We start from the raw sequence: 13,237 nt of genomic DNA on the forward strand, positions 1-13,237 counted from the left end.
ATTAAGGTGCCTCTAGTCAGGTTCAAGGAATATGTTATGTGGTGTTTTGAGAGGGGAGCTGTGTCGGGTTGAGGCTTTGCTGATGTGTTAGGGGTTGGAGTGGGAGTGTGTTGTAGGTGTGGGTGTGTATGTGGCTAGTGTGTGCACTTGTGTGTGGTATGGGTGTTGTGTGTGCGTGTTGTGGGTGTGTTTGGGGTGGTGTTCTTTACATTATGTTGTGCTATCTCATGGGTGTTTTGTTCTGGTATGGAAGGAAGAAGTGTTGTAATGGAACCTTGAATTGTTTTTCCATGTCCAAGGTTCCAAATTCCAGACAGTTGTTGGCTGGGGGAGAGACCTGCTGGGTGCTGGGGTTTGTCTACTAATAAAGCTCTGTTTCTTCCCCCCCACCCCCATCAGCCTCACCTTAATTATTTCACACTGCAAAGAGCCAAAAGAGATTGTAAGAGAAATAAAGAGGCAAGATTTGTCCAATTCTTCTGACTTGAGGTGTCAGTTGCGGGAAACCTGAAACAAACATTGCCAAGAGCCAAGATACATTATAAAAGAGGTTGACAGAAGGAGCTTGAACAAACCTTCATATAAGGGACGCCAGTATGAGGGAGATTGGTGCAATGGCTAACTGAAGTCAACAAGCATTGTGCCACTGAAGAGGTGCAATTGTAAAAACACATAAGAAGAGCGTGAATGTTGCAGAGAAGGCAGATACGAGTATCGAGTAGTGAAACCTTTTTGGAAGAAGATACCTGGCAGAAGAATACACAAGGGGATCTAGGTGAACCAATAGGGGGATATTCCTTTCCGGAAGAGTAAACCAGGATATCAGAGTTTTCAGTTGAGGTTAAGAGGTTTTCTGGCAGGGGGGTGTACTGGGAAACTTATTTTGAATTGGCCTTTTGCCATACTTGAATCACTGTTATGAAAAACATTTGTTATGCCATTCTGAAAAGTAGTAAAGACTTTTCTTTGCCTGATCCCAACCAGCATTGTCAAAGGAACATTTGTTTTTATCATCCTGAGGAAAGTATTAGGTGAAAGAGACATTTGTAATGCATTGAAGAGACTGGTTTTGATACAAGAACACTGTATATAATGTACCTGAAATTATCCAGGGGAAAAGAGACAACCCTGGATACAAGAAGTGTTTTTGTTTAAATTGTTTCCCTTTTCTATTAAATTGACATTTGAAACATTTACCTTGCACCGATTGCTTGTTTGTGTTAGTGTGAGGGTCAGATTGACTTTGGACACTAGGCCATCCGGCTTTAGTTTTAGTTACACAGGAAGGGACATTCACGCTAGGATAGGGAAATTAGGTCTTCATCCAAACCCCTTTTTTTGTTGATAAAATGGCTAATGTTCAGAATGATATCTCTTTGTGTCAGCCTCGCCTCTCTGACCCCTCACAGGGCCTGCTATCATTTCTCCAGCATGGGGTCTGGCATGGATTCACATGCTCATGAATATTCCCCGTCGTCAGGCCGGGAATCCTTGGTAAAGAAAAAATCAGTATCAGTTTCGTTTCTGATCTGTCTTTCTTAGTAGTAACCAATCGCTGATCTCTGGGTCATACTGCCCCCAGCCAATGACTGCCCTCTACCTAAGCCCCTCCTCTGGCAGACATCCTCAGATTTTTACCGCACGTTCAAGTGTTGGGAGTCCTCGTGCTTTAGCTCTCGAGCTTTTACTGCGTTTTCACGCTTTTTCAGGAGATTTTTCTAATTTTTTCGGTTTAATCGAGCCTCAAGCTCCACCGTTTCTGCTTCTGATAACGGGGACCCGTTTCGGAATTCTTCTACGCCCCTCAAGGGTGACGTTTTTGTAGAGTTACGCTTCTTGGAGGATTCCAGAAGATCTGTGGCCTACCTCAACGGACATGGCCCAGGACAAGGGAAGCTCGACGCCCGGATCCAAGCTGTTCAGGAGCTGCCCAGGATGCGGATTGCAAAATGTTTTCAAGGAGGACGAGCATTCGAGATGTCTCTACTGCCTTCATGAGGACAAGATGCACTGGAGAAGGACTGTGCGTTCTGCAAAAACCTGTCAGAACGGACCAAGCAAGATCGTTGTTCCCGCCTCGCTGCCTGGCTGGAGAAGGGCACAGCAGTTGAGAAGGCGAAGAAAAAGTGTGAGCGGTCTTCTAAGTCCTGTGAGGGCGCCCCGGCTACGGGGGCCCAACAGAAGGCCAAGCACCGCGAGTTCACGGCCACTGGGAGCGCCGAAAGGTCAGGCTCCTCGGCTGCCAGGCAGGGCGTGACTTCCCCGGCACGATCAACCACGAGCCAGCACTCTGGTTCGGGGAAGAGGAAGTCCGAGAACCCGGGTAAGCTTCTGGAGATGCCCTGGTCGATCTCAAAGGGACCTGAGGGGATGACCCTCCCCCCAAAGCGAAGGCCCAGGACGCACCTAAGGTGGTGAGGGCCTTGATCCAACCGGCAAAGGCTTCTATCGAGGTTGTCGCAGCGGCCCTGGCGAAGCCAGCAGAGGCTACGCCAGTGGAGGCGGCCTCGGGGCCCAGAGTTTCCCTGCCACCGCGGAGGGAATCCTCTTTCCAGACCATCGTGAAGACCCCGGCGGAAAAAGAGGGGGGGGCTGGTGGTGTCAGGTTTCCTTTCCTTATTCAGGCTATTTTCCTTTATTTAAGTTCCTTTCCCATTATTTCTCTTTTATTATCCTTTTTAGATTAGCCTTGTGTGGGTGGGAAGTTTTCTATTGTAGTTGGTTTGGCCTTAACTTCCTGATTCAGAATCCTGGTTCTGACCCAAGGCAAAATGGAGTTTCACAGTGACAGCTCTGATTGGTTAGAAAACACTGCTGAACAACAATGAACATTCTAAACTGTCACTCTTTGCCTTTCATCATCTAAACCCCAGCTGAGAGGACGTGTTTAGTGGCTGCTCCTGCTTTAGACTTGGGCCTGGTGGATTTTAACCTTCAGGTGTTAGCAGTTGAGCGGCTACTTTCTTGGGGGTTTCAGGAGAAGCTATCAGCTGTCAGGAATTCGTTTTGAAGACAGGAAACTCTGAAGATCTTTAAGAAATTGTTCTGGAGATAAGTGACTTTGTTTTAACTGCAGCTCTGTTTATCTTAATGACATTTAAGTGAGAACTCGTGGAGTTTTACCTTTGAATTTATTTTCTTTTGAAACTTTGAGTGTGCTTGAACGCTATTTGAAAGAAACGCGTACTGCGTGTAGTCCGAAACAAACCGTTGAACCTTTGTGCGTGTGTGTTTCTAGCGCGCGAGCTTCCTGGCGCGAGAATCGGCTCTCCGCGTGAGAACTCTATAGCGCGTGTGTTTTCCAGCGCGTGTAATTCCTAGCGCGAGAATCGGCTCACCGCGTGAGAACTCCATAGCGCGCGTGTGTTTCCGGCGCGGGTAATTCCTAGCGCGAGAATTGGCTAGCCGCGTGAGAACTCTATTGCGCGTGTGTTTTCTTAGCGCGTGTGTTTACAAGCGCGAGGATCTGTTTGTCGCGTGTGAACTCTACAGCGCGTGTGCTTTTTTCACGCGTGTACTCGACAGCGTGTGAACTCTTTGCGCGTGGGTTATAAGGCACGTGTGAATAGGCGCAGAAATTCGTCTGCGGGGAGTTTACAAGCGTGCACGGGTTATCTGCGCGAGTTTCCTTTTGCGCGTGAATTCTGCTTCACGTGTTTTTTCAAGTGCGTGTGTTTTTGCGCGTGGTCTTTTCTTACAGTGCGCGAGTTCTTCAACGCAGGAAGTTTTAACGTGCAAATCTTCTGAATTGAGATTATCCGCGTGTGTGTTTTGCACGTGTTTCTTCAAGAATACACAAACTATATTGAATTGTAAAAAGTTTGAAAAAACAAAAGAAAAGTTTGGAAGAAAAAGAAAGAAAAAGTAAAGACTATTTAACTGGACAACTAGTGAATATTGGAAAAAAAGGCAAAGAGCAAAACTTTCCAGGTTTGCCCAAATTAAGAAGTTGCTGTGAATTTCAAGAGACTCAAGTAAGAGTGATTTTCAGCTTCTTTACAAGCTTCTCTAAGAAATTTCAAGAGAAGGACCAGGTATGATTCTTAATTATTAGTTAAGGATTTAAAGTCTTTCCCACTCATAAGGTTAAGTAAGTAATAAAAGGATTTGTATCTGCTTTTCTTATATCCTCTGCAGGTTCAGCTTTGGTTAGCCTAGACGCAGTCTGCCTGGTGGTGTTTTGTATCCCCTTCCCCCTTTCCCTTTGGGGTGTAGTTTGCAGAGCTGAATTTAAATCTAGTTCTGGGAATTACATTTCAGGGGGATTGTCGGGGGTTCAGCAGCTTCCGCGGACACAGGACCTCTCAGCCTGACAGGTGGCCATTACGGACTCGGATTCAGCCTCTGAGGAGGATCCGGTGGAAACCGTGAAAGGCCTCAACGAGAGGTTCATAGGCCTCAACGAGAGGTTCGAGAAGGTTCGATTCCCAGGGGAAGGTTCCCGCTGATGTGATCGAAGATAGCGACGATGGCGACAACGAGGGCCTGGTGGAGCAGCCATCCCGTCTGTCGCAGCTATTACCCGAGCCCCAGGATAGCTCGGCGGCCATTTTGTTGGCAATCCAATCCTTATGTACTGAGATAAGAACGAGGTTACCACGGACCCCGACGGATGATCCAGAACCAGGCCCGTCGGGAAGCCCTCCGAACAAGCGGAGGAGAGTCCACCCTGCTCCGCCCTTCGTGCCCGCGAGGCCTGTGGACCTCTCATGCCCCTCGCCAGACCCTTTGGAGAATACGGCGATGGATACAGCGACGTGGACGGACGACGACGACGGCGGCGATGACACAACGGACATCCCGTCATCACCCCCCCTCGGGCCTCTCTGCCCGACGAAATTGGCTCTTTTCACGCCATGATAGCCAGGGCATCCGAGCTCTTCCAGCTCTGCCCTGAGGAACAGAAAAAGGAAGGTTTTCTTTACCAACGACGAGAGGCCAAGAGAAAGACGGTCCTCGCGGTGCCGTTGCTCGATGACATCTGGGACGAGGGGCTGGCTATCCTCAAGAACCCTTCCACGACACCTGCCAAGAGGGACAGGTACGAGAAGAAGTACCGGGTCCCCGATGCCGCCCCCTTGTGCCTCAGGGCCCAGCTCACGCCGGACTCTGTCGTCTCGGCAGCGGCCAAGAAGAAAGCAGCGGGTGCGGTGGCTTCAACTTCCACTTCCCCGCCGGATAGCGAGGGCAAGAAGTTGGACTCCATGGGACGACGAGTCATCTCGTCAGCGGCAACGACGATTAAGGCGGCCAATGCCTAAGCGATTGTGGCCCATTACGACAGGGAGCTTTGGTTCAAGATAGCTCCTCTGCTAGACTTCCTACCGGACGACAAGAGGGCGGAGGCCCTACAGATTCTGCAGGAAGGTGAGGTGGCGTCGGATCACGCCATAACGGTGGCAACGGACATTGCCGATACCGGATTTCGCCAACTGGGCAACGGGGTTTGCCTCCGACGACGAGGATGGCTCAAGGCGACGGACTTTCGCCAGGACGTCCAGAGCAGAGTGTTGGACATGCCGTTCGACGGCAACAACCTGTTTGGAAAGACGGTGGATGAGTCCCTCCAGGCCATCAAGACAGACACGGAAACAGCCCGAGCCCTAGGAGTCCTCCAGCAATGGCGGCCCTTTCGGAGCTCTGGAGGCAGACAGGGAGCCTGCAAGGGATCCAGCGGTGGCTCTTCTACTCCCCGCCAGGCGGCCCGCTCCTCGTCCCAGGAGGCCTACAGAGGCCGCGGCAAGCAAGGAGGGTCTCGCCACCGTCGGCAAGGAAGCCAAGGTGGCAAGGCCTCTTCCAAGCAGGACTGAACCGGCCGTAGCGTCGGGCCCCACCGAAGCACCCCGGTGGGAGACCGGCTGACGAAATTCGTCAGCGTGTGGGAGTCCATCTCCACCGACAGTTGGGTGCTGGACACCCTGGCCCGCGGACACTCGCTAGAATTTCAAAAGAAGTGTCCTCGCATTCCTCCCGTGGCAAGGAAGGAGAATCACGTCCCTCAACTGCTGTTGGAGGTAAGGGCGATGCTCAAGAAAGGTGCCATCGAGCTCGTCCCCTAGAGGCTCCGGGGCTCTGGAGTATACTCGAGATACTTCCTTGTCAGTAAGAAGACAGGCGGTTGGCGCCCCATCCTGGACCTGCGTCGGTTGAACAAGTACATCAAGGCACAGAAATTCAGGATGGTCACCCTCCAGCACGTGCTGGGACAGCTGGAGGAGGGCGACTTCCTATCGTCACTGGACCTGGAGGATGCTTACTTCCACATCCCCATTCTAAAAGGACACAGAGTTCCTCAGATTAGTAGTACAGGGGCGTCACTACCAATTCAAAGCCCTGCCGTTCGGATTAAAGTCGGCACCCAGGGTGTTCACCAAGTGCCTCGCACCTGTGGCGGCGTGGCTGCGCTTGCAAGGGATCCATGTCTACCCCTACCTGGACGACTGGCTAATCCGTGCAAGGTCAAGAGAACTCGCCGTCAAACACACGGCGAGGACCGTCCGCCTGCTCACGGAGCTGGGATTCGCCATCAACTACCCCAAGTCCCATCTGGTCACGTCGCAGGTGGTACTGTTTCTGGGAGCGAAGCTCGATAGAGTGAAGTGATTGGCATCTACGTCGGAAGAAAGGACGAAGGCCATTTTGGGCAAGGTGCAGCACCTGTTAGCCACGAATGTGGCCAGAGTGAGGTCCATCAAGTCCCTCCTCGGGATGATGTCCTCATGCATCTACCTTGTGCCCCTTGGCAGACTTTGGATGCGTCCGCTACAATTTTTCCTCGACGCACGCTGGATTCAAGCGGCGGGCAGCTTCGAAGACAGGATCCCGCTCGACGAGGAGTTCCGTCGGGCGATTCTATGGTGGGGTGCCCGTGGGCACCTCGCGGCAGGCATGGACTTTCAGGCCCCGGCGTATCAGGAGACGGTAACGACGGACGCTTCCCTGGAGGGATGGGGGGGCCGACACCGGAGATCTCCACGCAAGAGGCCTCTGGCTCCCGGAGGAGAGGTCTCTCCACATCAACATCCTGGAGCTACTAACCGTTTTCTGGGCGCTCAAATCGTTCCTTCCGTCCCTCAAGGACAAAGTGGTGAGGATCTTCACCGACAACACCACCACGATGTTCTACATCCAGAAGCAGGGAGGCACCAGATCCCCAGCCCTATCCAAGGAGGCCAGGATCTGTGGCACTGGGCCGTCGCCCAGGGGATGTTTCTGGTTCCCTTGCACCTGGCAGGAATAAAAGACACCATTGCCGACTCACTCAGCAGGGAGCTGCGCTCCGCCACGAGTGGGAACTAAGCCAGGACCAGGTGGATTGGCTCTTTCAACGGTGGGGCAAACCCCAGATCGACCGGTTCGCGAAAGCGATGAACTCCAAGTGCCAGCAGATTCGGACAACCGAGGAGCATGGGCGATGCTTTCTCGTTCCCTTGGGACGGCCTGTTCCTGTACGCGTTCCCTCTGTTGCCATTGCTGCTCCGTCTCATCAACCAGCTCAAGAGGTCCAGGTGCAGGATGATCCTCGTCGCACCGGCGTGGCCGAGACAGATCTGGTTCCCGGACCTTCTGGACTTGTCAGCGTCCCCACCTATCAAGCTGGCGACGGACGTGGATGTTCTCTCCAGAGAAGGAGGTGCCATTCTCCATCACGACCCGGAGTCGCTGAACTTGCAGCCTTAGCTCCTGCAGCACAAGAGTTTGGAGGATACGATATCCCGGCTGACTGCAGAGAGGTTCTTGCAAAAGCCAGGGCGTCCTCAACTCTCAAATGCTATGGACATAAGTGGAAGAGGTTCTCTGTCTGGTGCCGTGCACAGAAAATTAACCCTCTGCGGATTACGGCCCCTCAAGTATTGCCGTACCTACTGTCGCTGGCCAAAGCTGGACTGGCTCACGCCTCCATCAAGATACATCTGGCTGCCATCTCCCGATACACCAGAACTACAGGACGGGCGTCCTTGTGGTCTCATCGCCTGGTGAAGGAATTTATGAAGGGACTATTCCGATCGTTCCCACCGGTGAAGGCCCCTGCCCCGGCGTGGGAGCTCAACATGGTGCTGACCAGGCTCATGGGGGCCCCATTCGAGCCTATGCATTCGGCGCCGTTGAAGTTCCTTTCATGGAAGACAGCATTTCTTGTGGCCATCACCTCCGCACGACGAGTGGGAGAGATCCAGGCCCTATCTTGCAAGCCTCCATACTTGACTTTTCACGACACAAGGGTGGTGCTGAGGACACAACCCTCCTTTATGCCCAAGGTGCCGTCGGACTTCCCCCTCAACGAGCCCTTGGTGTTGCCAGTTTTCTTCCCTTAGTCTCCGGCCGAGAGGACTGTGCACTCTCTGGATGTGGCTAGAGCGCTGAAGTTCTACGTGGACCGCACAAAGAGTTTTCGGAAGACATCACAGCTGTTTGTGAACTTTGGACCTGTGAATCAAGGGAAGGCTCTCTCGAAGGCTTCCATTTCCAGATGGCTCTCCGGCTGCATCATGCACTGTCACCGGTTGGCGAACCGACCGCTGCCCGGCCGTCCGAGAGCCCATTCGACCAGAGCGATCGCTGCTACCACGGCGTTCCTGTCTGGTGTACCCCTGCTGGACATCTGCAGGGCTGCTACTTGGAGGTCGACGCACACCTTCACAAGATTCTACTGCATCGATCGGGACTGCAGGGAGGAGTCCAGGGTTGGCAAAGCAGTGCTGTGCAACCTGTTCGCTTAAGGTGAGCCTGGTGAGGAGGTAAGAGATGCTTAATGTTGAGTTGTTGTATTGCTTAATGTTGAGCCTGTTGCCACCTCCCGTGGTTGTGCATGTGTATACGGCTATGTATTCTTATATTCATGAGCATGTGAATCCATGCCAGACCCCATGCTGGAGAAGGAACAAGTCACTTACCTGTAGCTGTTGTTCTCCAGCATGGGTCTGGCATGGATTCACATGCAAACCCTTCCTCCTTCCCCTCTGCGGCTCTTCACTTGGTCATACTGTCACTTTACGTGCTACCAAATCTGAGGATGGCTGCCAGGGGAGGGGCTTAGGTAGAGGGCAGTCATTGGCTGGGGGCAGTATGACCCAGAGATCAGTGATTGGTTACTACTAAGAAAGACAGATCAGAAACCGAGAATTCCCGGCCTGAGGACAGGGAATATTCATGAGCATGTGACTCCATGCCAGACCCATGCTGGAGAACAACAGTTACAGGTAAGTAACTTGTTCCTTACCTTTACCTAAATTGATGAGTTGATTTGCAAAATAGGTAAAGGACTAGCATTTTGAATCCTCGATTTGCTCCTGGGCCACTACCAGATTGAGCTCATACCTGACTGCAAACATTTATCACATCTTTTGCACTGTTGCAGTTCAATAAAATGTCTTTTTGGGTTGTTAGCCAGCACCTCAGTTTATACTGAATCATAAGTAGAATTTTCTAACTGCCTAAATGGTTTTTTTTAAGGGTAATGTTTTGATGTACACGAAAAAGGTGTATGTAAGGACTACTGAAAAACCTTTAGTCACACTTTAATTTTCATCTGAGGGCCAACACAAAAAAGAAAAAGGTCCTGTTCCACAAAGGTGTGCGCCTGCCTTACTGTCGGCCATGCCTGGTGGGTGCTGTAGGTACAAAATTGTATGTTTAAAAACCATTGAAATTCTGTGAAAACATGTTTCTAAATGCACATGTATGATTTCAGTCCACTACGAAAACCCCTCAAAATGCAGTATTAACCATTTCCAAAGCAATCGGAACTGACCCACTACTATACACTACTCATTCTGCCACAGAGGGCACCACATTTCAATGCCACTTATCCACATTTTGTGTCGGATTTGAGCAACAGAAAAGCTAAAGAAACAAAAAAAACATAACTGATTAGGTTCACTTTAAATTTCATGCATGGATTGTAGTGGCCGGGCAATAAATAAACTAAGGTCCTCATGAGTTGGGCATATGTCCTTAAATGCAGCGGTAACGCTATTACTGCCGCTTTTAAGTGTTGGCCCAATCATGAGGCGGGCGGTAAGTGGGAGCTTTTTGCTGGAGGTAAAAATTACTTACTGCCTGTTTTTGTCTGATTTCGGCGCTATTACCGCCAGCGGTAATAGCGCCCCCCCCCCAAATCTCATTGGGCCCAATGGACCCAATTGAGAATGGGAACTTAGTGCTGTACCGCTGCTCGTGAACTGGCGCTAATAGCGCCAGACCGAGTAGCAGTAAGGCTATTTGCGCTGGTGGTATCCTGGCAGTATTACTGCCGGGATATTACCAGACTCCTGATGAGGCCCTAAAACAGCTATTCGGGGTAGACGGAGGGGTATTGCGAGAGTGTACCAGAGTTTTGGTATGCTCAGGAAGCGTAGCAGTAGGAGAAATGAGCAGGTGGCTAAGTCAGCAAGACCAGTTTCTGAGAGATAATACATCAAGGAAAGTGCCACAGATGGTGCCAAGAACATACCAACTCTCAGAAATGTTTCAAGGGTTTTTATTAAAGAGATTGAAAAGGGACTCGCTAAGGGCTCTCTCTCTCTCTTCTACGCTGGGTGGATCCCTCCCTAGCCCAGCTGTCCACACCCACAGGATGGTCTCTAGAGATCTGTAAGCCCTGCTGACTAAGAACTGACTTGCTGGTTATGACGGCATAAGGGTAAATACCTTTTCTCTCCATCTCCTTCAGGGAACAATTTAGGTGAAATCCTAACCTAGGTCCCATGATACAATTAGCATAAGTGTCATCTAGACACTTATTAGGTCCTACTTGCTTCTTTCCTCGCATGTCCTTGTACTCCTCACCCTGATGTTCTAGCCTTTTTCTCCCTTCCATCTACTGTCCTCCCCTTCTTTCTCCCACTCTCCTTTCTGTCCCTCCGATGTTCTCCCTCTACTCCTACTTACCTCCACTCTCTACCACTGCTCTGCCCTCTCTGCACTACTCCTTCTTTCTAACCTCTCCTTTTGTCATCATCGTTACCCAATGCAAATTGTAATGCATTGCCTTGCATGCATGCATTGTAATTGCAGTGCTTGTACATTCCAACATTTCAACAGGTAATTCCATCTTTCTATCACTTAAATACACCAGTGGACTCCAATCAGATTAGATACCTTTGAAACAGTAACCCTCGTTCACCCTTACCCACACCTGCACCCACTGCACTCCGACCTGCAGAGTAGATCCCCCTGTTGTGAAAATTAGCCAACAACAACCAACTTGTGACTTCTGAAGCATATAATGGTGGAGCGCCAATTAATGCCAGCACCATGTCCAGCACCTGTTCATCACCATAGCCCAAAATGCCTAATTTCTCTATTAGGGTTGATGCTCTGTTACATTTACTGTCGAGTAGCCATTGATTTTAAGGATTTCCATCTTTGTTGTTTCCACTGTCTTTTTTCATTTGGTCTCTTGGAGTACCCGAGGCTCATGCCTTCTCCCCTGAACTGAGGCATTTCTTTTTTGTCGGCCACTCTGAGCTTAGAGAGGCATTGCATAGAGAAGCCGCTTAAATTAATCCATTTTCTAAAATAGGTCTTTAGTAGAGAGATCATTCCCGCCCTGCTGGTGACTGATAGTGGGACACAGGTGTCATCTGAAATAAGAGATATTTGCCAAATTTAGGGATATTGTGCAAAGATTTAAATGTCCAGTTTATACTCGGACACTCATTACTAAGGGAATTGAGGCCATGTTTCAGGCTTACAGAACACGCTCCCATCTGAGTAGAGGAAGATCCATCCCCACGGACGTTATTAGGCGCTGAAGGCCAAGAGACCTGAACATTTCAATTTTGGTGAAGGCCGAATGTTAAAATTCAAATATCAGGAGTAAGCACGATCATACCAGGCATCCAAAGCCCAAAGTTTATGCAACATAAATAATACAATTAAGGGGGCACAAAGTCTTCTGTGTTCATGTTGGTGGCAATCGTTTGTTTGCCTTCTATTCAGAAGCATTTTTAGACCATAAGAAATGTTAATGTCAGCTTTCAAGACTGAGGTCGCACTTGTCTGGAATGTAGAATGGGTGGAATTGTCCGGCAATGTGACTGCAAGAAAGAAACAGGCTTTTGAGGGTTTGTAGAATAATTCTCATCTGTAAACAATGTTGAAAGTGAATAATATTGAAATTATAACGTCTTTTATTGAGGAAAGGAGATGTTGTTATTGTCCACCTTCTGATCACTTGTACTTGCAATGAGTAGAATGTGATGACCGATACCAAAACCCATAAAAAACAGTTTTTTGTGGAAGGCGAGTCACAGAGAAAAGGAAATTCTTGGCCCTTGAATACAATAAAAAACCTTGAATTCAGTTACCACTTATTGTTAGATCTTTACAAAACTGTGCTTATTGCTAACTAACCGTTTTTCTCTCTTTTTATTTTAGGACATTATGTGGCGTGAGGTTGGTTATGTGATGTGGGGTGTAGCCCGCATTGGACAGGCGTTTGTGGTGACCCAAGGTGAACAGTTGCGTTTGATAGCGTGTAACTCATCGCTGAAGGCAGGAGTCAAGAGTGTTCAGGCTGCGACAGAAAACTGCATGAGCTCATTTTGTGCAGGCAAACAGGTAATATTCAGCCAAAAATTATACTTCTATTGATCACCTTTTCTAAAGCATGCAGCAGCAAGTAGCCGCATTACCGGACATGGGTGATGGAGGAATACATTGGCAGACAATGTCTCTGCTAAAAAACTAGCACTTGCACTGGCTTTGTCTACCTCGCCTGTTTAGACACAAAGGTGCTCAATACTGTTTACTGTTACTGCCAGTTGTTCCCATGGATTTACTGCAGTATTATGAGTGGGAGAACAGGTGTGTTAATCTCCATTTTGGGGTCCTTAGGACTTCATGGGGTTTTGTCAGATTTACTGCAAGCGGTCTTTCCTCCAGAGGAAACGCTATGACTTTTGGAGGAATAGTAGAGGATTCAACTCCAGCTATTTGCTGTAAGTGAATCCTGCACTTGCTCTGAATAGTCCAATGAGCCTCCAAACTCATAGTATGTTGATGTGGTAAACTGACGGTAAAGTAGCGTAATTCAGTTACTGTGATACTACAGACATGTTTACCTATACCTCCTGGGAGGAGCCAGGAATGAGACTCTGACACAGATGATTCTTAATGGTTGTTATAGAGTTTTATTAAATAATAAAGGGGTTAGAGAACGATCCATAATATAGGAGGTGTTTCTCTACCTCAACAATAAATTGTGGGTCTGTCCTGTGTCAAGATGTCCAAA

The 13,237-nt window shown here is 49.4% G+C and overlaps 1 protein-coding gene across 2 annotated transcripts in view; it reads left to right on the forward strand.

Moving 5' to 3' along the window:
• The window catches only part of COQ8B (coenzyme Q8B), a 666,225-nt gene that overhangs the window by 210,354 nt on the left and 442,634 nt on the right, over positions 1–13,237 (forward strand). For both annotated transcript variants that reach the window (XM_069644459.1, XM_069644460.1), the window contains exon 2: positions 12,382–12,564. In XM_069644459.1, the coding sequence (XP_069500560.1) occupies positions 12,388–12,564 (177 nt within the window). In that variant the 5' untranslated portion in view covers positions 12,382–12,387. The remainder of the gene's footprint in view (positions 1–12,381; positions 12,565–13,237) is intronic.

This window comes from Ambystoma mexicanum, chromosome 2p (assembly GCF_040938575.1).
Source record: "Ambystoma mexicanum isolate Mex_15411 chromosome 2p, UKY_AmexF1_1, whole genome shotgun sequence".
NCBI classification, from domain to species: Eukaryota; Metazoa; Chordata; class Amphibia; order Caudata; family Ambystomatidae; genus Ambystoma; species Ambystoma mexicanum.